This window comes from Lygodium microphyllum, chromosome 12 (genome assembly GCF_053477565.2).
Source record: "Lygodium microphyllum isolate KBCC chromosome 12, Lygodium_microphyllum_v1.1.10, whole genome shotgun sequence".
In the NCBI taxonomy this organism is placed as follows: Eukaryota; Viridiplantae; Streptophyta; class Polypodiopsida; order Schizaeales; family Lygodiaceae; genus Lygodium; species Lygodium microphyllum.
This window is the reverse complement of record NC_141146.1, coordinates 20,663,700-20,687,487: the sequence shown is the minus strand read 5'-3', so window position 1 is coordinate 20,687,487 and position 23,788 is coordinate 20,663,700. Positions and strand designations below refer to the sequence as shown.

Here is a 23,788-nt window from a genome sequence, read left to right as displayed (position 1 = left end):
GCCCCTACCTTTTTATCTAAGATAACTACCACTCCTCCAATAGAACCACTATACCACCATTGTCCTTAGGATGAAGCATCTACCTCATATGCACAATTTTTGAGTTTCATTGAGATTTACATTTTTGGGGCACTTACATTTTTCAAAAGGACATTTTATTTGAATTGTATTAAAATGAAAGCTAGTATGGACTCGCAAGGTTAAGGTAAAGTGCTCTATGTGATTTTTCATCTTAGTTAAGCTCATTGACCTTAGGGAAATAATGCATTTAAAATAGGACTCGTCATGAGGCTATAAAGTGAGCAACATGCCCAAGAGGATGGAAACCCTAAATTTGCAAATACACATATAAGTTGTTCTTTTCAAGTATCTCATGATACCCTTCATAGCATCCCAATGTCACCTACCAAGTGTAGACTTTGTATACAAGTGGGCGGAATGCCCAAGAAGATGGAAGCCCTAAAAACTTTGTATATAAGCGGGCAAGATGCCCAAGAGGATGGCAACCCTAAAAACCTTTGCATATAAGTAATGAAAAAGAACGGAGTAAGCTATTCATGTACATGCAATGAGTCTTCTTGTTTCTTACTTCTCTTTTGCATGCATGTGAGAGAGCAAAGGAGAGGGGGAGAGTGAGAGCTATAGTTAGAGGGAGTGAGGGACTCAAGAGGTGAAGCTCCATCTATTTTTATTTCTACTTATTCATTCCTTCTTGGGGAGAAATGAGTTAGAGGTTGTATGTGAGGTTGAGTGAGAGATAGAGAGGAACTTGGTTGAAGCTCTTTTTACCCACCTCCTCCCCTTCTTCTCCATATTCTCCTCTATACATTGCATGTGAAGTTGGTAACAAGCATGTGGATGACTTCGGGAGCTATATATGGATTGTGGAGCATGTGACAAGCCTTGGACTAGGACTACAATGAAGAGGTAAGTTGATGCTTGCTACAACTCGATATCAATTTACATTTATATTTTCTTGGATAGGAATGATAGATGTGCAATTCGTGTGTAGAGCACATGCAGTGGTCATCTGAGAGGTAGCGCTAACATATGTGGTTTGAAGCTCTTAAAGAAATAAGAGTTCCCTACATCCCACATGTTGCATGTATAAAGCCTTGCATTGGTTTCCTTGACTGGCTTTAGAAATTATAGCTCTATTCTAAAGGTTCTTGACTTGAAGAGGGCTTTTTTTTAGTATTCTTGGGGCCTATAACTTCTTACTTTTCCTTACCTTTAGAATTCTTGACAATCTACCTATTGTCCTCTTCCTCTCTCTTACTCTATTTGAGCTTTTTGAGCATTTTGACATACCTACTTGTTGTTTTTGACCATTTATGTACAAATAAGTCTTATGAAATAGGGTATGGAAGGTCGAGTCTCCTCATTCTCATTTGGATATGGAAGGCTGAGTCTCCTAATTCTCATTTGGAGACTCTCTATGGTAATGACCCTAAAGCCTGTACTTGTAGAAAGTGCTCGAAACTAACTCTAAGCTCCTTGACATATGGGACATCCACATCCAAATTCTCAACTTGTTTTTTTGTTGTATCTGACAACAAGCAATGCCAATTCCTAAAGGGACTAACCAAAGGGGGAATGTAAAGTGGTTTTACCCAACCCCTTTAACAATATTGAGTAACATGTTCTTGTAGGTAAGCTCGCAAGTCAAGGATCTCCTTCTAGATGGTACATTGCTTTCTAAGACCATCTTCCCAATTTCCATTGGTTGCTAAGGCATGATGTACACTAGGTTGAGACCCTAGAAATAGATCCCTTGCTCTTTGACTTTCCTTGCTACCTATTCTTTCAAATACCACATCGAAAAACCCCTTGCCACCATAGTAAATCTAGTCCACAGGTCCTTCAATTTTAAGAATAACATTGAACTAGGTTGCCATGTCCATAGACTTTGGAAGCCTCTCATGTGAAGAAGGCCAACACCACCTTTGTGTTTGTTAAACCTTGTATGTTTGAGCACGACTTATCGACATCAAGGACCTCATCCTTCATTATCCTTCTCCTTTGTTCTCTGTAAATTTTTGTAGAGATGTCGCTAGTAGTTCGTAAACTAGTTGTGGGTTAGTTGCAATTCAAAGCTTGTTATCACCACCAACAATATAATCATCACCACCTTCATTCAACTGAATCAAAGCCATGAGAAACTATGCCATGGTGATCCTAACAACACCATATCCCTAAAGAGATGATGCGATTGTAACTCTAAAACGCAAAGGTGGCAGCAATACATGCCTTGATTGTTGCTCTGCTCCAGTTACCTTGTCTTACGCTTTCTTCCGACTGCCAGGAAGGAGGCGATCCCAACCGCAGCAAATGAACTGTTACAATGTCAAAGAATCCTTCTGCAGGTCGCTGAGTAGCTGTGTTACGACCATAGCCTGCGCTTGCAGAGAAGCGCCGACCAAGGCCTCCTGCAGGCCAACCCCCCCACGCCCTTGGCATCAGAAAACCTGCCTTATCTTCAATTCCATTGATGTGTGGCCTCTCCGGCGGTGTCGCAGCAGCACGGGAAGCCATTCCCACCCCTCCCTTGCCTTTGAATCGTCCTCTTTGTGCCGATTGAACCATGGTAGCAGCTGGCCGCCGGCCCGTTGCGGTTTCGCCACTGCAACAAAGAGCCCTCGGCGAAATGTAAGGGCTGCAGCAGGCAAAACTCCATCACCAGGCCAAAACAAATCTTCAAAAAACATAGAGGTTATTGAAGCAGATGAGGATGATGATGATGAAGAGGAGGAGGTGGAGGATGGCCTTATGGAAGAAGATTTTGAAGAGGAGTTTAAGGAGGATGGCGATATCGAGGATGTCTTAGATGGTGAGCTTTGCTTGCCCCCTTAAAGCATGTCACTTGACCGGTCTTATCTAAGAAAGAAAACCATGAGCAATGCTTTTGCTCGCCTTTTGTTGGCTGAGCATACACTGGGTGCAGTCTAGTCTTGAAAAAGGTGTGATTGAAAGTGGGAATGTTAACTGTTGTTTGATTATTGTTATTATTGCTGGAGATGGGTAACAAATTAAAACAGATTATAACCACAGTTGTCTAAGTGTTCTGCAACAATTCTCCTCTTTGGTATCACGTTGGGTAGCTTGTGGCCTTTCTGTAATGTGGGCGGTGCTTATGTAGGCCCTACAACAACACAGAAAATACACTGTTTCCTAAGGAGATCATAACATTTCACAAACTTGGTTAGTTTACCTCAAACGCTTGTTAAAGTGTACAATTTTGAAAGCAATGCTGCAATTCACAGGATTGAGAGGGGCTGCAGTAGCATAGCAATCCTCTTTTTATCGGCCTTTCTCTAATGTTGGGCTTAACTTTTCTGTTGGCAGACTCAATGTTGGAAGAGGATGATTTTGATGAAATAGAAGAAGAAGAAGGAGATGTGGATGTTGCAGTATGTCATCCTTTACTTGACTTTCAAGTTTTCTCCCCAAGCACATCCTTTGTTAAGAAGTACACGCTCAAATAAATTAATTTTGTAGAGGAATCTAACAATGAATAGTAAAGTTTTCTGTTTCATGTAGCATGTATCTTCACAAATGACGTAGAATATTTAAATGGGTGTCAGGCAGTTTGAAGCAATGCTATATGTACAATAGATGATTCATATGTCCAAGATTCTGGTGTATTATTGTTTTAACTTAACAGTGATTTCTGGATTGACAGTTTTACAACGTATTTGAGTGCTGTCATTAGTGTCTCAAAAAAAGAGACCACATTGTCTCACGTGCTTTCTTAATGCCTTAAACTAGGCCTTAAGTCACTTGTGCATTTGATACAACTTCATTATCCGCATGGTCCTCCCTCGAGGACCTTCTTGGCGTTGATATTCTTTGGTACCATTTGTTTAAAAGTTGAGATTCGTTTTCTGATGTTAAGACCATTGTTCACTGGGTCTAGGAATTGCTTTCGTTGTTGGTTTTGCTAGGGACTTTGGTGAGGAAAGTCTGTGGTGTCTACTTCTGCTCATTTGCAGCTAATGCGAGTAACTTTGAGGAGATATTTACTTAGAAATCCTTTACATATTTGTAAGGCTTGCTCTTTCTATATCTTACTATGTATACAATCAAAGGAAGCAAGCCAGTTGATACAAGTGTCTTTGTGGAGATATTGGCTCACGAATCCTTTATATACTAGTAAAGCTTGCCTTTTCTATATTTCAGAACGAATTTAATCCAAGATAGTAGTTCAGATGAATGCAAGACATAGTAAGAAAGCAAGATACAGGCATCTTTCTAGAATTATTTATTATGCATATCTTTCCATATACAGTGTAAGAAAGCAAGACAGCTGGTGCAAGTATTTTTGCAGAGATATTGATATATAAATCCTTTATATCCTAGTAAAGCTTGCTCTTTCTATATGTTGGTGTGCATCTAATGTGTGCTACTGCACATAAACACTTGAAGTCATGTTTGTAGGATGTACACTGCATGCTTGTACAGATCTTATGTTGACCTTGATATTGTTTTGTGGCATCCAGTTTGCTCTTTTTATCATTTTGTTCCTTCAAAGAATTAGAATGACATGAGCATTTAATTCTGGTTTTCATGCTAGGGTCATCATTCATTTCCATTTTCAGATGGAAGGGGCTTTCTGTTTGTGGGCTGTATGTGCCTTATTTTGAGCAGTTAGATCGCTTCCTTGAAGACTTTCTCATTCATGCTTTGTTGGATTTCCAGCTTGGAGACGGAGAAGATGGAGGTGGAGTGAATATAAGCACTGCAGACTGGGGTGATAAGGCCTTGTCGATTGCAAAGGAAGTATTGGAGGAATTCGGTGTCAACTTTTCCTTATATGCATTTAAAGTTTCTCCTGATGGCCATGTTTATGTGCGACTTGACAAGTTATCTGATAGGTATGTATCATGGTATTGAGATTTATGAGCTTCTCTCCCATCTTCATTCCTAGCTGCACTGCAAGTTTAAAGGTTTGGTGTGGAGGCAGAGTTTGGAGGATTTTGAGGCAACATAGGTGGAGGTTGTGTTATTCCACCTAGAGCTCACTTTTCTACAAAGTTGTCTCTATTGATAGTGAGAAGACACATCACTAACACAGGATGCTGTTTGGAGTGCGAAGTGCAATAATTGGAGCATTTGGTGGTTCCAGACTCGCCAAAAAATATCATTTCTATCGCTAACACAGGATGCTGTTTGGAGTGCTAAGTGCAATGATTGGAGCATTTGGTGGTGCCAGACTTGTCAAGTGACACAGGATGCTGTTCAGAGTGCCAAGTGCAATGATTGGAGCATTTGGTGGTTCAAGACTCGCCAAGTGATGATTTTTTGAGTTCAGGGATACCCAGTATGATATGGCATTCAGTTCAGTACAAAGGTAGCCCAAAAAAGTCTAGCCACCGAGTACAAAGGCTCGTATGGCATTCGTTCATTACAAAGGTAGCCCAAAAGAGTCTAGCTACCAAGTACAAAGGCTCATATGGGGGCAACAATACGCTCCTAGTCCTTCTCATCGCTTAATCTTTTTTCTCTTAATCTTGCCTTCACTTTATCCTTCTTTATGAAAAGTTTGGCCCCTTTTTAGTATGAGCACTTGGGCTGAGATGAGATCAGGCATCTGTTTTAGTGAGCTAATCAAGGTTTAATGTGTAATGGAGCTTTTTTAGCTTAACACCCCCTCTCAAGCCCAACACTAGAACCAAAAAGGGATTGCAAGTGTAGATTAACCTGTGTTTTACCTTGAGACGTCCCACCGCAAAGTAGCTAGGGTATCAATCAATGGGGGCACATTAGCTGCCCAAGAACCTACCAAGACTACAAAGATGTGGTTATCTTATCTTGGAAAATCACCCTATGTTTATGGCTGCAAATTATGGTTGGAAGGTACATTAGTTGAACATTAAGATAGCATTCTTGAATGGGAATTTGCATGAGGATGTTTATATGTCACAACCTCTAGGGTTTGTGGTTAAGGGGAAAGAGCACATGGTATGCAAGCTAAACAAAGCTATTGCAGTGGCATGAAATCCTATGTTTCATACTTGCACGAAAGATATTGAGGTGCATTACCTTTATGTCAAGGAGAGATGCTATGCAAGAGAGATCAACTTGATGTGTATTTCTACACAAGGAAATGCTGCAAACATTTTCGCCAAGGCACTACCTCATGAGCAGTTTGAGGCTTTTGGCAAGTCCTTAAACTTGCCACCCTTTGGTGATTGATCATTCATGTATTTTACCACATTGGCACTGTAGGGTTCCATGTTAGAATTTGCTAATTCTATGGGTAGTGCCTAATGTTTTAGTCTTTAGTTCTTTTTCAGTTCTTAGTGTGAACACAACTAAAGTTATAATTTATGTCACCACTCTTAGAGTTAGAGTTAGACTTAGTTAACTCTAGTTGAGTTAGAGCTAGGTCTATCTTAGACCTAGCTTGTACCTTGCATTCTCATTCTTTTAGTTTAGCAAGTACACTCTACTCTTTTGCTTCAGTATACTCTCATTCTCTCTTTTCTCTCCTCCATAGCCGGTTGTCATTTTCCAACATTGCATCACTATTGGTGATAACTCTTCTATTCCTGTTTGTGACGTGGGAACTATTCCACTTTTGTACAATAGATAGAATTTTCCTGCTAAAGTTCTTTATGTACGAGATTTGGGTTTTAACCTTCTTTCTGTCGATGGTTTGACATAGCTAGGTATATAAGTGGTTTTCACCCAAGATGTTGTGACCATTGAGGATTCTTCTATAGGTGCTATTCTTTGGATAGGTATATAGGAGAGTGGGATCTACAAGCTCACCGCCCTTGTTTGGATTTCTCACAGGCTTGGGCTACTTTGGCATGTCCATGTGGCTGAACTTCGACTTTTGATAGGCTTCTCGAAAGAAGTCAATGGAGGGGCTTCTTGATTTTTCCCCCATCCACACATTATACCCTAGTTGCTTATGGGGCAAGCAACATATGCAGCCTCACCCATTGGTTTCTTCTCGGAGGACTACTACTCGGCTAGAGTTGGTGCATATTAACTTGTGTGGACCTATGGCCACAATCTCTATTGGGAAGGCCAAATATCAAATGCTTATTGTTGATTATTTCAATAGGTACGTGTGGCCATGTTTTTTAGAGTACAAGAGCGAGGCATATCCCTACTTCTATGAGTGGATAGTGTTTGCTAAAAGCAAACTCGAAATTTCAAGGTTTGAGGTGTACAAGCTGATTATGATGGACAATTTTGCTCTAAGGCTTTTGACAGGTTTTGCAAGGAGCATGGCATTTGGATGGAGTACTCCCATTTGAACACACCATGTGAGAATGGTGTAGTGGAATGTGTCAATAGGACCATGCTTGAGATGGCGAGATCAATGTTAGAGCATCGTGGTCTTCCTCATTCCTTTTGGGGTGAGTGGTTGCTACAATGGTGTATATTTGCAATAGGTCTTTGACTTCGACATTATAGGACATGACTCGATATGAGACTTTCTTTGGTAAGAAGCCTCCTATTATCCACTTTTGCGTCTTTGGATGTGATGCTTATGCCTGTGTGAACAAGAAGAAATGGGGCAAGCCCAATCTGAAGTTGCCAAATGAAACCAGCCTTCCTTCTCAGATAGGGTGGTAAAACTTGATCAAGCACAATTCACAACAATTAATTAAAGTGTATAAACTGAAATGCACAATTTACCTTAAGAGTCTTGGACATTGGACATCCTGTTGGCCCCAAAACTGGTGCCCTTTCGGTATTTCTTTAATGTTAATTGCTAATGGATTGAGTGCAAGCTGAGATTCCACAATCTCCTTTGCTGATTCAAAAGCCCCTGGCTATATCAACAAATAGCAAACAATTCGGGCCAATTGCCCTTTGATTTTCACCTAGGACTTACACAAATGAGATCCCAACTGGCCAAATGTTGCTAATTATTCACAATGGATGAGTTGACAGTTGGAATCCATGACAATTCCTTGAATTTCAGGTGCTGATTTTAGTGTACTATGCCCTTGATTGATGGCACAGATCCCAAGGTGGTTGCTAAGCCCTAATTACTGTTGTAAATTAGGCTTTACAGCATAATTTCTCTTGCTCTCCACCAAATCTGGTTGTGATCTTCTCCAAATGGCTAGGAAATGCTGAGATAACCTGAGAATGAACTGGAGAAGGTGAGAGAATGCAAGAGAGAGAGAATTCCCTGATTTTCCATGCAAGAAAATCCCAAAACTGATTGCTGCCTAGTCAAATATGCAATTGAAGTTGTCGCTTGATTCAAGATGTTGTCGCTTGCTGTACCTGCTGCATTAAATGCAGTCGCTTGGTTTGTGAGCTTTCCTATGACCCAATAAAAAGAAAGATACATGTGAGCAGCGATGTGGTATTTCTATTGATGGTGACTCTTTAGTAGGTGTTTCTTCATCATTGACAAAAAAACCCTCCACTACGCTCCTTCCCCTTCCCACTCCCCCTCAATTGCCACCATCGGCCCCTTGTCCCCTTCCTTCCAAGATTGGCACCTCTTCTTCGTGAGTGACTCCTTCCTAGGTCCCTCCTTTTCGTCCTCCACCTTTTGTTGTTCCTCCCCCTTCTTCGTCCTCTTCTTTTCACCATTCCCTGAGGTGTCTTCAGGGGGTTTTGTGCCGTCCAAGGAGGAGCCCTCTTCTTCCGATTAGGGGCTAGACAAGTGCATTATAGGTATTGAAGGCCTTTCAATCTCCCTTGTCATAGGATCAGCCCATTGCCATTCCATAGTGGTATTGACAACTTATGTAGGATTTAGGAGTGCTTCACTTTCTCGAGATACCAGTAGACCCACGTAAATCAGCTAGGATACAAGCCATGGTAGTTCACTATGTGTGAATTGTGCTCTTATGTCACGAATTCTACAGGATCATGAGTCTACCACTATTGATGAGGCTCTTGTAGAGGATGTTTAGTGTTGTGCTATGCAAGAGGAGCTTGATGGTATTGAGCCCATAATCAAACTTGGGAGTTGGTTCCGCATCAAAGAAGCAAAAAGTGATTGGTGTGAAATGAATCTATAAGACCAAATACCTAATTGATGACACCTTGGACAAGTATAAAGCTAGGCTTGCTGCCAAGGGCTTTGCATAGAGGGTAAGCTTGGATTACTCAGAGACCTTTGCACCAATAGCTCGTATGCCTACTATTTGGGCTATTTTGACTCTTGCTGCCCATCATTGATGGCTAGTTTACTAGACGGATGTGAAGTCTATCTTCTTAAACGGTATTTTAGAGGAGGAGACGATGTCGATCAGCCTCTTGGTTTTCGTGTATAGGGGAAGGAGAATCGTGTCTACACGTTGTAGAAGGTCCTCTATTGCGTGAAACAAGCTTCTAGATTGATCGATTCTTTCTACAAAGTGGCTTCCATAGATTAAATTATGACCTCAACCTCTATTATAAGGTTGAGTATGATAGGTGTGTTTTGGTCATCTTGTATGTGGATGACTTGATTATCACAAGGAGTGAGTGATTTCAAAGAGGTAGATCGGACAAGAGGAATTTTGGGGCAAGAGTTCGACACGATTGATTTTGGTATCATTCACTTCTTTCTTGACCTTAAGATCTATTAGTTGCCATAGGGCATTTTTATTTCCCAACATAGGTTATCTCTCCAAACTTCTTTCGGAGTTTGGCATGATTGCATGGACGCAGAGCCCAAGTTGGTGACTACTGGAGATCCCCTTCTAGATGCACCTCGCTATAGGTGCCTTGGCTCTTTGATTTTGCTTAAATATACTATGACATACATTTCTTTTGTGGTGGCATTGCTGTCTTCTTTCATGAAGACATCTATTTAGGCTCATTAGAGAGCTACTTTGTGTGTGTTAGGCTATTTACAGGGGACTTGATCCTATGGGATTATGCATGGAGAGAGGGCCACTCTTGCTGGTTGGAATGACTCAGATTGGGCAATAGATGTGGCGTCCAAATGCTCCACTTTAGGTTTTGCTTTCTCCCTTTGATCGAGAGCTATCTCATGAACCAATAAGAAGCAACTTACCGTGGCATTATCTTCTATGGGGTCAGAGTACCATGCTCTTTGTTCTACTACCTAGGAGGTAGTTTGGCTTTGCCAATTGTTGGCAAAGAAATTGGCTTTCCAAAAACAAAACCCACTTAGCTACGTGTGGATAACCAGAGTGCTCTAGCTCTAGTGAAGAACACAGTCTTTCATACTTGCACAAAGCAAATTAAGGTTCAATACCATTTTGCTCGGAAGCATTCCGAGTTAGCGGTGGCCTTTCCGATTTTGTACTTCTTTCTTGGTTGGTTAGCTAGATTCAAGATTCGTGGGCCATTTATTAGTCCCCCCACATTTTAGATGGTCATTCTCTTTCTGCAAGTGGACAACACACTTCATCTTCAATCTTTTCTTCGTCTCAGTGTTGCCATCATCATCAGCTTGATCTAGTGCCCTCATTAATGCCGTGGACTGTGTGTAGGGATTGATTAGTCCATCATTGTATTCAGCTTTCTATTCATATCTAGTGTAGAGTTATCACTTCATTCTCTTCTCTCTTTCAATCTCTCTCTTCTCTTTTCTGTTTGTGTTCATGTTTCCTGTTTGTTGTACACTCTCACATTTGAAACCCTAATTTTTTGCATGATCCGGATAGCAAGCTGATTTTCCTATTTAGAGCTTTGATATGATCAAGCTAAGTAGAAAGTGCTTCTTGGATGAGTAATAGATAGGAACACACAAAGCATGTGATTGAAATTTCAATGTTGGAGCTTGTTGGATATGAAGAGAGAGATCTCCAATATATAGTGTGGAGATTGGGTGCTCAAAATTGGAAAGTGAAGTCTACAAATGATAAGTGTTTGTTGAAAATGCTGAGTGTTGAGCAAGATGATAAGTGTAGGGACACTTGTCACTTTCAAAATGGCACGTGTCCTATTATAGATACCACATGTCAATTTTCTAGACAGAAGTTTCTAAACCTTCTACTCTAAAAAACTCTCAAATGGTTAAGAATTTGAGATAGTTACAAAAAACAAAATTGTTCTTTGCAAAATTTTGGAGCCTTTGATGTGAAGAAAATTTCCATTCGAGTAACTTTCAAAAAATAGTAAATCTCTTATGTTTTAGGAGTTGCCAAATTTGGATTCTAGAGGAGCTTAGTTGCATAGATTCACCAATTCATAATTTGTTTCTTTGATCATGAGCATCTGGTTTCGCCTTTTAAAACCACTCATTATGGAGACTTTTAGTCAATGTGACCACCCGACTAAAAATGTCTTAGTCATTTGGGCTTTTTGGTACATTGGCATCATTGTTGGGGATGAGTTCATCCCAAGCTAGAGGAAACGAGACATCATCTCTGCAAATTGAACTTTCATTAGATTGAGCTAGTTCTAGGGCTAGCATTTAGAGTAGGAGAATGTCCAAAAGAGGGTTCCGGACATTTAGAGTGATCGGGAGTTGCGTGTAGATTGCCAAGAGTTTTAGGGTAGTGTAGAGACCATTTGTGTAGTGTTTGGGTAGCTAAATGTTGCTTCTTATCATTACAAATGTGTCATAGGTAAAAAGAAGCAAAAAATCCACCTTAAAAAAAACTTTGAAATTTGAGGCCAATTGTTGTTTGATTGTTTTTATTACTTCATTCTTGTTGCAATAGGAGTAGGATTAGGTAGGAAATCTTTTGATTGCATCAAAAATTGCATTGCGAAAGTCCAACTCAGTAACGACTTATGGCATGTGAGTTCAAAGAGGGCAAAAATCAATTCAGACCATCAAAGAAACTTGTAGCCAATGCTATTAATCTTTTCACTTACTTCAAATGGCTCATAATTTCTTACTACCAGCCACTTGGAAATCTTGCCCAAGCAAACTAACAAAGGGTGGTTTAGAATTGGCTGAAGGTGGTGGTAGCCATTTTGAGGGTGGAGAGCAGCTGAGAGAGAGGAACTAGCCATTAGGGAACACCTAGAATCAGGCGACGGCTGATTGTGTAATGTGACAAGATAGCGCCAGCAAGATTCCTTTCCTGCTTAGTGAGAGGTGGTGACAGATTTTAGGTATTTATTGCTGGCCGACCTGATCATATTTATGGCATATTTTTGGCCTGTCTATTCAGGCATTCCCTCCTGTGTCATATTGATTCTATAGCTGCATACTTCCATAGTAGGGATTAGGGGAGAGAGGGACTGCGACTGTGTTTACAGCCTGGGTGACCATCTGCTAAGCCAAAACAGCCTTTTTTCTAGTGTTTTACTCTGCATTTTGCAGCCTACTATTTAGTTTACTGTTTCTGCCTTCTTTCAGGGCTGAGGTGATCTGTTTACCCTGTTGTACGGCTACATTTATTGCATACTCTGTCTGCATTTTTGCTTCAGCTCTCTGCGTCTCTAGGTTTTGACCCTTTGAAGGATGGGTGATAGTATTTTCAGGCCTCTTGCTGTTGCTGACTCCTTGTTTGATCTTTGCCTGGCTGCGTTTAGTCTAGTTTCTCCTAATTTCTTTTATTTGTACCGCAATTGTCTTGTTTTCTGATCAACCTCTGTGATTCACTGCTCACCTTTAGGGAGAGTTCTTGTGTATTCAGTTGTCATGTTTCTCTACACCACACTCTTTGTATTGTAGATCCATTCTCTGTGTGTTTTCATTATTGCTTGAACTCTTGAAACTCTTGTGAGTATATATTTTTTGTCACACATCTATCCCTCAAGATCTCTTGTCTCTACTCATTTTCTCTATATCTCCCTTATCATGGCTCCTCCAGCTCCTCATACTGATGCTCAACATGCAACCATTGTTTCCTCACCTACGAGTGGTATGTTGGATACTTATTGTGTTATTCCAGTTTCAGAGGAGTGACATACGGAAGAAGAAGAAGTCTTAATGCTATTATTATGACAAGAAGGAACATCTTTGGAAGGATTGCAAGACATTAGTAGCTTTACGGATGTAGACACAGACAGTGACGACGAGAATGACTCTCTTGATGAGTCTTCCTCGTCTTTAGGTTTGGGTTTAGGCTCTTGCCATGCGGCCTTGGCGATGGCTATAGGGGCCTCCCTTCTAGCTTGCTAGTACAGGTGTTGTAAGACATTCCTCACAACTCTCATGTGCCAGAGAGAAACTATGAGAGGGTGGTGAGGTGGGACAGTTGTGCCTCATCTATATGGGTGCACAAGATCCAGAGAGGGGTTTCCTTGACGCATTGACAGAAGTCTAGCAGGTTTTCATATTGTGGAGTTAGGATTGACATCTAGGTTCATGATGAGGTGTTTGATAGAGAGCGGACTTGGCTCCTATACTAAGTTCGCATAAGGGGACACTTTGGTGGTCTTGCCAAAGGCGGGGAATCCAGTCATTTATGTGTTGCGGCATTTGTGACAGGATGGTCACATGTGCTATTTCAGAGACATTGTTGAGAGACATAGAGTTTTGCTATGATTCTTCTCTATTTTTCAGCAGTTGGTACGATCAACATCAACATTGGGTTCTCTCCTAGAGGCACCATGCTAGTGGCTTGCACATCCACTGCTTGGGTATCTATGGTTCTATTTGATGAACATTGTTGGATGTAGTATGATGGATTCTTATCATTGTATATTGTATTGTACTTGTCAGAGTGCAGCGATACGGAAGCGCGGGACCAAGACTGAGAGAGAGTGAACACACACACACACACACACACACACACACACACACACACACAGAGAGAGAGAGAGAGAGATTTACGAAAAAAAAAAGAGAGAGAGAGAGAGAGAGAGAGAGGAGACAGTGTCTCTTCGGAGACATCTGATAAAATTGGAACGATACAGAGAAGATTAGTATGGCCCCTGCGCAAGGATGACATGCACAAATCGAGAGAGAGGAGATAGTAAAACAAGAAAATCTGCAGTGTAGAATACTGTATAGGAATGCAAGAATATACATGGGTGCAGAGAAAATATGTGCGTATGTCTCTGCCTTGAGAACCTCGATCTTCGTCAGCGCGCGTGCTGTCAGTCTCAGTAGGTTGTCTCTGTCAGATGTCAGATGTGTGTGTCCAAGTGCTAGACTGGACTACTGCTATAAATAGCAGAGGAAAAATACCAAAAAAATGACTAGAATCAGATCGACTGCTTGAAATTGTTCGACGGCTATTGTACTTGACCGACTGATGACGTGGCAACTGTTCGGCTGCTAACGTGGTTGCGACTGCTGACATGGCATCGATTGCACTGTCCATATTACTTGTTACAACTCTGCTGTCTAGGAAATGACTCTCTAACACCCCCTCTCAAATCTTGGATAGGTCAAAAGACTGAGGGATCTAGCATGTCTCCGAAGAAGAGCCTGGGGAAGCGCCTTCATGAACAAATTTGCAAGATTATCCTCCGTCTTGCAATACTCCATATCAATGGTCCGATCCAAAAGTTTCTCACGAATGAAGTGATATTGGATCTCAATGTGCTTCGTCCAGGCATGGAATACAGGATTCCGTACCAAGGCAATGCAACTCTCATTGTCTCACCGTAGAAGAGTAGGATGAGTCTGGGGGCAGCCAAGCTCCTCTAGCAATCTCCAAAGCCACACAATCTCACATGTGGTGGAAGATATGCCCTGATACTTCGCCTTAGTAGAAGAAAGGGCAACTGTGGGCTGCTTCTTGCTACTCCAATAAATAACACCTGGACCTAATGTAAAACAGTAGCCTGTAGTAGACCACCGGTGGTCCACATCGCCAGCCCAATCCGAGTTGCTCCAACCTGCAAGAACAAGATCGGAAGCAATTTGTACCTGCTGGATAAGAAATCCCTAAGTCAGAGGTCCCCCTCCAATATTGAAGAATCCTCAGGGCAGCTTGCCAATGCACCTGTTTGGGTTCACTCATGAATCCCGCCAAAAGACCAACAACAAAACAAAGATCAACACGAGTGTTGGGTAGCCAATCAACTGACGATAACGGGAAACATCCATCAAGGGAGAAGCTGAGTGTGAAGTGGCCTTCTAGTTCGGATCCATAGGAGTAGAAATGGTCCGACAAGTCTCCATCTCAAAAGTCACCAAGAGCTCCTGAATGTATCTTTGTTGAGAGATGAAAATCCCCCTCTGAGACTAATAAATCTCGTGACCCAAGAAGAAATGAAGAAGCCCCAAATCCGTCATCTCGAATGTTTGATGTAAAGTTGTCTTGGTCGCTTGCATGGTCACGTGTAAGAATCAAATCATCAACATACAATACAAACAACACACGACCAGCCTCAGAAGTGTGCACATAAAGTTGCAGATCGACCTTGGAGCACCGATATCCCAACTTTAACTAAGGAAACGAGTTAATCTTCTCGTTCCATGCACACAGAGCCTGCTTGAGGCCATACAAGGCCTTCTTCAACCTGTAAACTTTCCCATCCAAGGATCCAAAGCCTCTTTGTAAACTTTCCCATCCAAGGATCCAAAGCCAAGAGGTTGCTCTACATAGATCTCCTCTTGCAAGTCACCATTAAGAAAGGCCGACTTCACATCCAACTAATAGACAGGTCATCTCCTATGGCCAACCAAGGCAAGAACAGCTTGAATAGTCGCTATACGAGCAGTGGGGGCAAAAGCATCATGGAAGTCAATGCTTGGGCGTTGAGCAAAACCTTTAGCAACAAGGCGAGCCTTATGCTTGTCCAAAGAACCATCACTAAGGTACTTGGTCTTGAAGATCACTTAACGCTAATCACCTTCTTGTGAGAGGGATGAGGCACAAGGGACCAAGTGCCATTCCTCTCAATAGCCTCCAACTTGGCTTCCATAGACTTTCGCCAATGGTCGGACTGCAAAGCCTTCTTCACAGAAGTGGGCTCTTAATTCTGCATAACACGGGTCATCAAACAATAGCTAGAGCAAACAAGCTCTGTAAAATGTGCCTGATTCCTTCGTGACCTCCGCGGTCCATTCTACATTTCCCACTCCTCAAGGACCCCCTTGATCCCTAAATCTCGGTGTGTCACGGGCCTAATGAGGAGGAGGCCGGACCTCTCCCTATTGCTCTCCGTTTGCTGAAGACTTGGGTACATCCACCGGCAGAAGCTCCATTGGGGGGCCGGTGTAAGGGAAGACTCTGAATCAGAAAAAGAATCTCCATCAAGAGGCTCTGGCTCCAAAGGAACTGTCTCGGGAGCCCAACTCTCCCCTGAATCTCCAAGGACGGGGTGCTTCTCACCCCCCTTTGTGGCCGGAACTTCCATGAACCGCACATCTCGGCTCGTGTAGACAGCCCGCTTGACGGGATCAAACAACCGATAACCTTGGGATTGGGAGCTGTAACCAACAAAAACTTGTCGTTCGGAAGCCACTTCGAACTTGTCACGCTGCATCTTCGGGATGTGCACATAGGCGTCATACCCAAAGATCTTGAAATAAGAGACATCGGGCTTAGTCCCAAAGTAAGCCTCAAAAGGTATCATTCTGTCAACAGCCGAAGTGGGAGATCGATTGAGGATGTGAACTGCAGTAGCCACTGCCTTGGCCCATAGAAACTGGCGTGTCTGTCGGTGCTCCATCATGGTGTGTGCCATCTCGATCACACTTCGGTTCTTCCGCTCCAAAATGCCATTTTCTTGAGAAGTGTTGGTGTTAGCAAACTCTTGGTGAATGCCCCTATGTGCACAAAAATAAGCAAACTCATTAGACACAAATTCACCACCCTTGTTTGAGGGCAAGGTCCTCAATCGCCGGCCAGATCGGTTCTCCTCAAAGAGAAGCCAATTCTTAAAGTGGGAGAAAGCCTCCAACTTCAATGTCAAAAAATAGGCCCATGTCTTCCTACTGTAGTCATCTACGATCAACATGAAGTACAAGCTCTCCTTCAGGGACTTGGTCCTCATCGAGCCACAAAGATCCGTAGGTACAAGCTTCATAAGGGAAGTAGGTCGCCGTGAAGCTTTGTTGGGAATCGCATCCGAATGTAGTTTCCCACTAATGTAGGAGACACATGGCTGTTGGCTCAACACTGTCTTGCAAATCTTGAACAAACGATCCTCGTGACGCCTTCCGAAGGTACTCATAGTTCAGGTGGCCAAACCAAGCATGCCAAAGCTCGGACTGTGTCTGAGAGGTAAGAAGAAGAGAGGTAGAAGCTGTAGAAGACTTCAATTTGTAGATGTCGTTCTCCTCATATCCTGAAGAAAAAACCTTTCTCGATCCACGATCAAGAACTCGAACATCACTGACAAACTCCACCAAGTGGCCAAGAGAACAAATCTTATGAATCGAAAGCAAGTGATACCCTAAACCGGGCACATGCAACACCTGGGAAGTGTGGGTACCACCACGTCCATCTGGAATCAACTGCATCTCACCCCGCGTAGCAATAGACACAAAAGAGCTATCTCCAATGAGAATCTGCCCATGCAAAGGTCGCAAATGGGCAACATCAAGGAGAGAATGATGTGCCATGAGGCACCACTATCCACGATCCACTCTCAAGCTTGGGGAGTTGTCATTGCAGCATCAAAAGTCTGCGGTGTAGGGTCCTCAATGACTACTAAGTGTAGAAAAGTAGCTGATGAGGGTGCAGCCCCCTCTCCAAAATCCTTCGGGTCCTTCTTGGTGTCCTTCTTATCTTTGTCAGGGCAATCCTTCTTCCAATGACTGGTCTTACCACAAACATGGCAAGTCGATTCCTTCTCCTTGTCCTTATAGGATTTGTTGTCCTCCTCTTTTTGGTCCTTCCCCTTCTTCTGAGAGGCTTGATCAACCAAAGCCTTCAATTTGGAAGCATTCTGTCCCTTCGGCAATTCCTCTTGGTCCAAGACCATAGGAACCAGCTCTTCCCACCGAAGAGTCAACTCCCGCTTGGATGCAATAAGAGCGGAATAAAAAGTACTGAATTGTGGCGCCAACTAGGACAATAAAGTGATCGCCATGTCTTCAGAGGAAATAGGCTTCCTCACATTTTGAAGCTGCTCAAGCTTGTTGATGTGTTTCCAAAGCGAAGAAGACTTATTCATGGACAAGGTCCGCATCTGCATCTCCAAAGAAACCCTCTTCATTAGGGTCATCCAGTTATACATCTGGTCGAGCTCTAGCCATGTCTCTCGAGCCACTATCAAGTGCTCGATGTGAGCTATCATGGCTGTAGTACAAGACAGAAAAAGAAAAGAATGAATCCTGGCATTCAATTTGTCCCAATGAGATTGGGCCTTGGTTAACTCCGTACGAGCATTGGAAGAGAGTTTGGACTCATCTCTCATCAAGGGCCGGTTAATCTCCTCCATCACAAGCTCCGCCAAATCATAAGACTCTAGAATGGCCAACATCATCATGTGCTAGATGCGGTAATTGTCACCATCAAGCTTCCGATCTGATGGAAGAGCCGGTAGGACAGGCACCTTCCTGTCCATGATTGCCTAGAACTCCAAGTCAGTCTCTGTAGACATGTTCCCTGCAATGCGTGCACAAACGCAAAAGCAGCCCCTTTGTGACTGTGAAAAACGCAGCTTGTTAGGACTCTTTCCTCCACTTCCCGAATCTTCTTCAGTTGATGGAGGCGATGAAAAGGTAAAATCTGCAATGGAAGGCCTAAAACTCAGCCTTCCTTTCCTTCAAACAGCAACAACTTGCAGCAAATTCACCAACTGGACTCCTTTCCCACATGCCCACACTCGCTTTAGCCTAGTTCCAATGTGCAGCCCTCCCCCTCGTCCTCGAATGCTGGAAACGCAGCCTTGTGTGGCGCTGAAATCTCCTCTTCAGGTAGGTTTTTCAATCAGTCAGCCCGATTTCACCGTTCTGATACCATGTCAGAGTGCAGCGATACGGAAGCGTGGGACCAAGACTGAGAGAGAGTGAACATAGAGAGAAGAGAGAGAGAGAGGAGATAGTAAAACACAGAAAATTACAATGTAGAATGCTGTATAGGAATGCAGGAATATACACAGGTGCAGAGAAAATGTCTGCGCATGTCTCTGCCTTGAGGACCTCGATCTCCGTCAGCACGTGTGCTAACAATCTCAGTAGGCTGTCTCTGTTAGATGTCAAATGTGTGTGTCCAAGTGCTGGACTGGACTGCTATAAATAGCAGAGGAAAAATACCAAAAAAATGACCAGAATTAGGTCGGCTGCCTGAAACTGTCTGATTGCTGCTGTACTTGACTGACTGATGATGTGGCAACTGTCCGACTGCTGACGTGGCATTGACTGCACTGTCCGTACTGCCTGCTCCAACTCTGTTGTCCAAGGAATGACTCTCTAACAGTACTAGATCACCCATGATCTGAGAGAGGTTGTTGAAAAGACGGATATGTCAATTAGGTTGGCACATTTAGATATTTTAGGCATTTTCTATTTGTCATTTTTATAATGATTAAGGCATTTATTGCTGGTCGGCCTGATCATATTGATGGCATATTTTCCAGCCTATTTATTCAGGCACTCCCTCCTCCTAGGTCATATTGATTGTATCACTCTACATACTTCCGTAACAGGTATTGGTGGAGAGAGGGAGCGAGTGCCTGTGTCCATATGGCTGGTGACTGACATCGTTTTTGTACTTTCTCATGTCTTGGTATGTGGATTCCATTTCCTGAGCATTTTTTCTTTGTGAGTTCTTATGCAGTGTTCTTGTTTCCATTGTAGTGTTTCTTCTTTTCTCTTCACTCTTGTGTTAAACATTCTGTGACAGCAATTTTCTACACTTCCGTTGCTACATCCACTCCTAACACTTTCAAAGTTGTTGGCATGATTAGAATCGCCATCAAAACTACCATTCAAAAGATTCTCTCTTCAGTTGATTTTCTTTCCCTTTCCCCCCCCCCCCCCCCCCCCCCCCCCCCCCCCTTCTAACAAATTCTCAGCACTTTACATACAGCCATTGAATGTGTACAACAGAGATATTTGTTGTCAAAACCTTGATTTATAGCAAAAATTAGGGTTTCTCAACCATCTCAAAGACCGTGCCCATCGATTGAAGATCAATGATCAGAGTAGCAGCTTTGATTGAAGAAATTACTGCTAATCTGAAGGATTTGCCTATTCTCATTTGATTGTACTCGCATGCAAAATCAATTTGTGCTCAAATTGAAGCCTAATCACACACACACACACACACACACAGAAGCGTATATATTTTTCATGAAGGGTAATTGTATTAATGAGCAAAACACAAAATTCAGAAGTGTAACATGACTACAAGTAGAAAGGGTCTATATAACCAACAAGGGAACCAAAGAGATTGCAGTGTGTGAAGAAAGCAAATCTTGTCGAGGAAGGATATTCACTAGCTCAATGATGTCAAGCTGCCAATGGAGAAGGCCTCTGAAACAGGCAATATAAATCTGCACTCTAGAAGCAGAATCAAATGGGGTATCATAGATGACCAGCAACAACAATTATATTGATAATTGTTGGTGCTGGTCATTTATGGCAGGCTATTGTATTGAAATTCGAAGGACGTCAGTCCATATGTGTTGAATCAGGTTACGAATCACCCTATCCAAGCAAGGAAGGCTGGTTTCAATTCCTGCCATAAATTTGGCCGGTTTCAATTCCTGCCATAAATTTCTCTTCTCTCTTTTCAGTGTGCATGTTCTTGGAGCTGTCCCTTGCTCTCCTCTTTCATGTTATCTTCCTTTTTTTTTGAAAATATCTGCTGCTGCTGCTTCTCGAATCTCCTCCCCTTGTCATCCCTTTTTAACTGCTGTTACTGTCCATTGCTTCTCCTCCTCCTTCCCTTTGATGTTTTCCTTCTGATTGTTGATAGGGGGCAGTAGCCCAAAAAGGAAGTTGTGGGTGTGGATGTACGTAAAATTAATTGTTGGATGTCCATTTTTGTCATTTTGAAGTGAAAAGTTTTTGTTTAGATGTTCAAAGTTTAGCTCTCAATGTGGCAGGGTTACCCTTTATAATGGAACATATTAGAGGATCCAGAGTAGCATGTGTAAACATAATGTGTTTCCATCTGTTTTAGCAGGTATGGATCTCCAAGCATGGCTGAAATTGAAAGCTTTTCCACCATCTATAATAAGAAACTTGAATTGGCTGGACAAAGTGGATTAATCCCTGACAATCTCTCTCTCGAAGTAAGTTACAAGGATTTACTGGTGTTTTACTAAGGTGCACTGTCAACTGTTGGATCAGAGTGAAATAAGTACATTGTTGTGCCTTGTCTCCAATGTTAACAGGTTTCCTCACCCGGAGCTGAAAGAGTGGTGCTGGTCCCAGATCAGCTACTTAGGTTCAAAGATTTGCCAATGTTTGTGAGGTACTTGGAAGAAACAGACAGTGAGAACACAACAGCTGAAAAGGATGGAGTTTTGGAGCTGCAACATTTTGATAGCGAAGCAGGGATAACTGTTTGGAAAATAGCAAATGTGCGAGTGAACAGAGACCTAGCTGGTAAGGGCAGGGGTCTGAACAGAAAACAAAGAGACTGGAGACTCCAACTCCCTTTGTCATCGTTACGCTTTGTTCGCCTTTATATGGATATTTAGAATGAACTCTGCTGGTTTCTAGCTGTACTGGCTCGCCCTTGAAAGCAGTCACACCTGAGTTCTAAGGATACTTTGGAAGGAGGTAAACACACTTCTCTCATCACAGAAAGTGTCCTTTTTTTAAGGAGGCATAGGAAGCGTGTACAATTTTGTTGTTCATCCATTGATGGCAGCATTTTGCATGGATTGTATGCCCAAGATGGGCATACTTTGATTGCAAAGCATAACAGATGACTCTTTTCCACGATATCGATTTAAAGCAATGGCATAGAGCAGAGTACTACTCCTGAGGGCATGGTCAGGGAGAATAGAGGCATAGACTTAGGGTTGCTTTAGCATTTATAACCTAATAAATGAGATGACACAGTTTGGGCCTAAAGCCAAGTTTTTTCCTGAGTGCAACTATGAAACCTCAGTGGAGATTGCAGAGGGCTTCAATGAGATCCAATTGCAGCAGTTTCACATTCGGTTTAGAGTATTCTCAACTTACACATTCATTGTTATTGATGAATTGTGGGGTGCTGAGTGGAAACATGTGTAGGGTGAGAGGGCCACTACAATGCCACCTTAGCTGGAACGTTTTGCATTCTAAGGTGGTGGAAATAAGACGAATTTGAGGTGATAAGTTGCTGCTCATCGCTGATAAGAAGTTATTAAATACGCAATGGAGCTCATGATTGCATGTGGCATGTGGATGACAATTTTTTGTGACATAGTTACAAGCCTTTTTTTCCCCCACACTTGAATTGACCTCTCAATCTCTCTAAAGTGAAGCTAGGTGTCATTTCCCACACTATAGATGGAAAAGTTTCCGACTTGGTTTATAGAGCCTCTACTTCGGCGAAGACCGGGGGGAGGTATGATGTCGGAATATTATTGTTTGACTCTCATATATAAAATCCTTAATACTTTTCCAACCACACCCACAAACATCCATACCAAGGCACTAACATTTTTACATAACAATCTATTTATATAAACTCAAACATTCTCAACTTGAGACCATTGCATAATCCCTATCTTGGATAATAATACATCCATGCAAGTCTAGCAACAATCATGACTTGTGTGTTCTTGTCTCAATTGATCCCTTGGGAACCTTAGATACAACTTGTAGTTTACCATTTGATGTAACCTTATTAGTGGATTTTTTTAAAGGAACAAAAAGTGGTATTTGAGCTACGCTCAAGGTCACAAGTTGGACTTGATGAGGATTTTGAAAGTTGGTTCGAGGATTGTCTTAGTAAAAATGCTCCTAGCATTGTGGTCTTACTCCAAGGGCCTTACAGGGTTGTGGAGATTGTGTAATAACTTTTCTCAACTCAACTTCCTCAAGTTTAAAATCTATCCATTAAGCTAGGTTTTCTTATCAAATTGTGAGAATTCTCCTTGTAAGTCACTTTAGTAAACAATTCATCCTTATCTTGATTTTGAAAGTGTTTGTACAATACCCGGGTATTATTCAAATTAAAGTTCTATTGATTCTACTTGCTAGGGTTAGTAGAGTAATCCCTCTGACAAAATTAGGGTAAAACAAGAATCTTTGTGGCATCAAATATTTGGTAGGATTAGTAGAGTAATCCCCATTTCTCATAGGCCATGCTACATGTTGGTTGTCACGCCATTGATACACGCTGTATATTCCAAGCATTTGTTGTAAGTCACTACATCTACCCATGGACTTGGTTGTATTAGACCCAATTGAAATGTTCTCCTCAACTATGTCGTGAAAAAATGTTTGTTTGGGTAGAAAAGCTCTATCCAAATGGCTTTCTTCAATATTAACTTGACGAAAAATCTAGTATTTATTGGTTAGTCACATATGTATGCAAATATTTTGCCAAGTGGCTTGTAGAATTGTAAAGGATGCCTTAATAGGGTAAGTTTGTAAACCTTAAAATATCTAGGATGAACAAATCTACTTCCTTTTCAACTTGCTTCCATCACTCAAGTTTTATTACTAGTGCACTTAAAATATCTAATAAAATATCTAGGATGAAGTGTGATTGCTAGGTGCACTAGTAATCAAATGTACTTTTGAGAATTTAGGTGTAAGTTTATGAACTCATTTGAATTACCATATGCATAGATTTCATTTTTCCTTTGATGCTTAGCTCTTGCAAAAGATTAGAAATACCTAGAAAATGGACATAATGAAAAAGAGGCATGCGCCTACTATTGGAGTTAGTTGTTGATTTTTTGATAATACACATGTTTATGCACATTATGTGTACAAAAATCTCACACACAATGTGCGTGCAGTTAAGACACATCTTGGTGCATGTTTGAACACACTCATCTAATATGGAAATTTTAATATCCTTTTTTTCCTCATAAAAGATTAAAACTTAAACACTTGTTTTTTAATAGTCAAAAGAGATCCTTAAAT

The 23,788-nt window shown here is 41.9% G+C and overlaps 1 protein-coding gene and 1 non-coding gene across 2 annotated transcripts; both read left to right on the top strand.

The window, feature by feature from the left end:
• Positions 1 to 2,140: 2,140 nt before the first annotated feature.
• On the top strand, positions 2,141 to 22,695 carry LOC148027519 (uncharacterized). Its single transcript, XM_087689253.1, has 5 exons — positions 2,141 to 2,830; positions 3,346 to 3,410; positions 4,699 to 4,874; positions 20,880 to 20,988; positions 21,091 to 22,695. The coding sequence occupies exons 1-5, from the start codon at positions 2,332 to 2,334 to the stop codon at positions 21,397 to 21,399; spliced, it is 1,158 nt and encodes a 385-aa protein (XP_087545379.1). The 5' UTR covers positions 2,141 to 2,331; the 3' UTR covers positions 21,400 to 22,695.
• LOC148027520 (U6 spliceosomal RNA) lies at positions 13,720 to 13,822 on the top strand. Its single transcript, XR_015692744.1, has one exon. It is a non-coding gene; the product is annotated as a U6 spliceosomal RNA (small nuclear RNA).
• Positions 22,696 to 23,788: the final 1,093 nt, after the last annotated feature.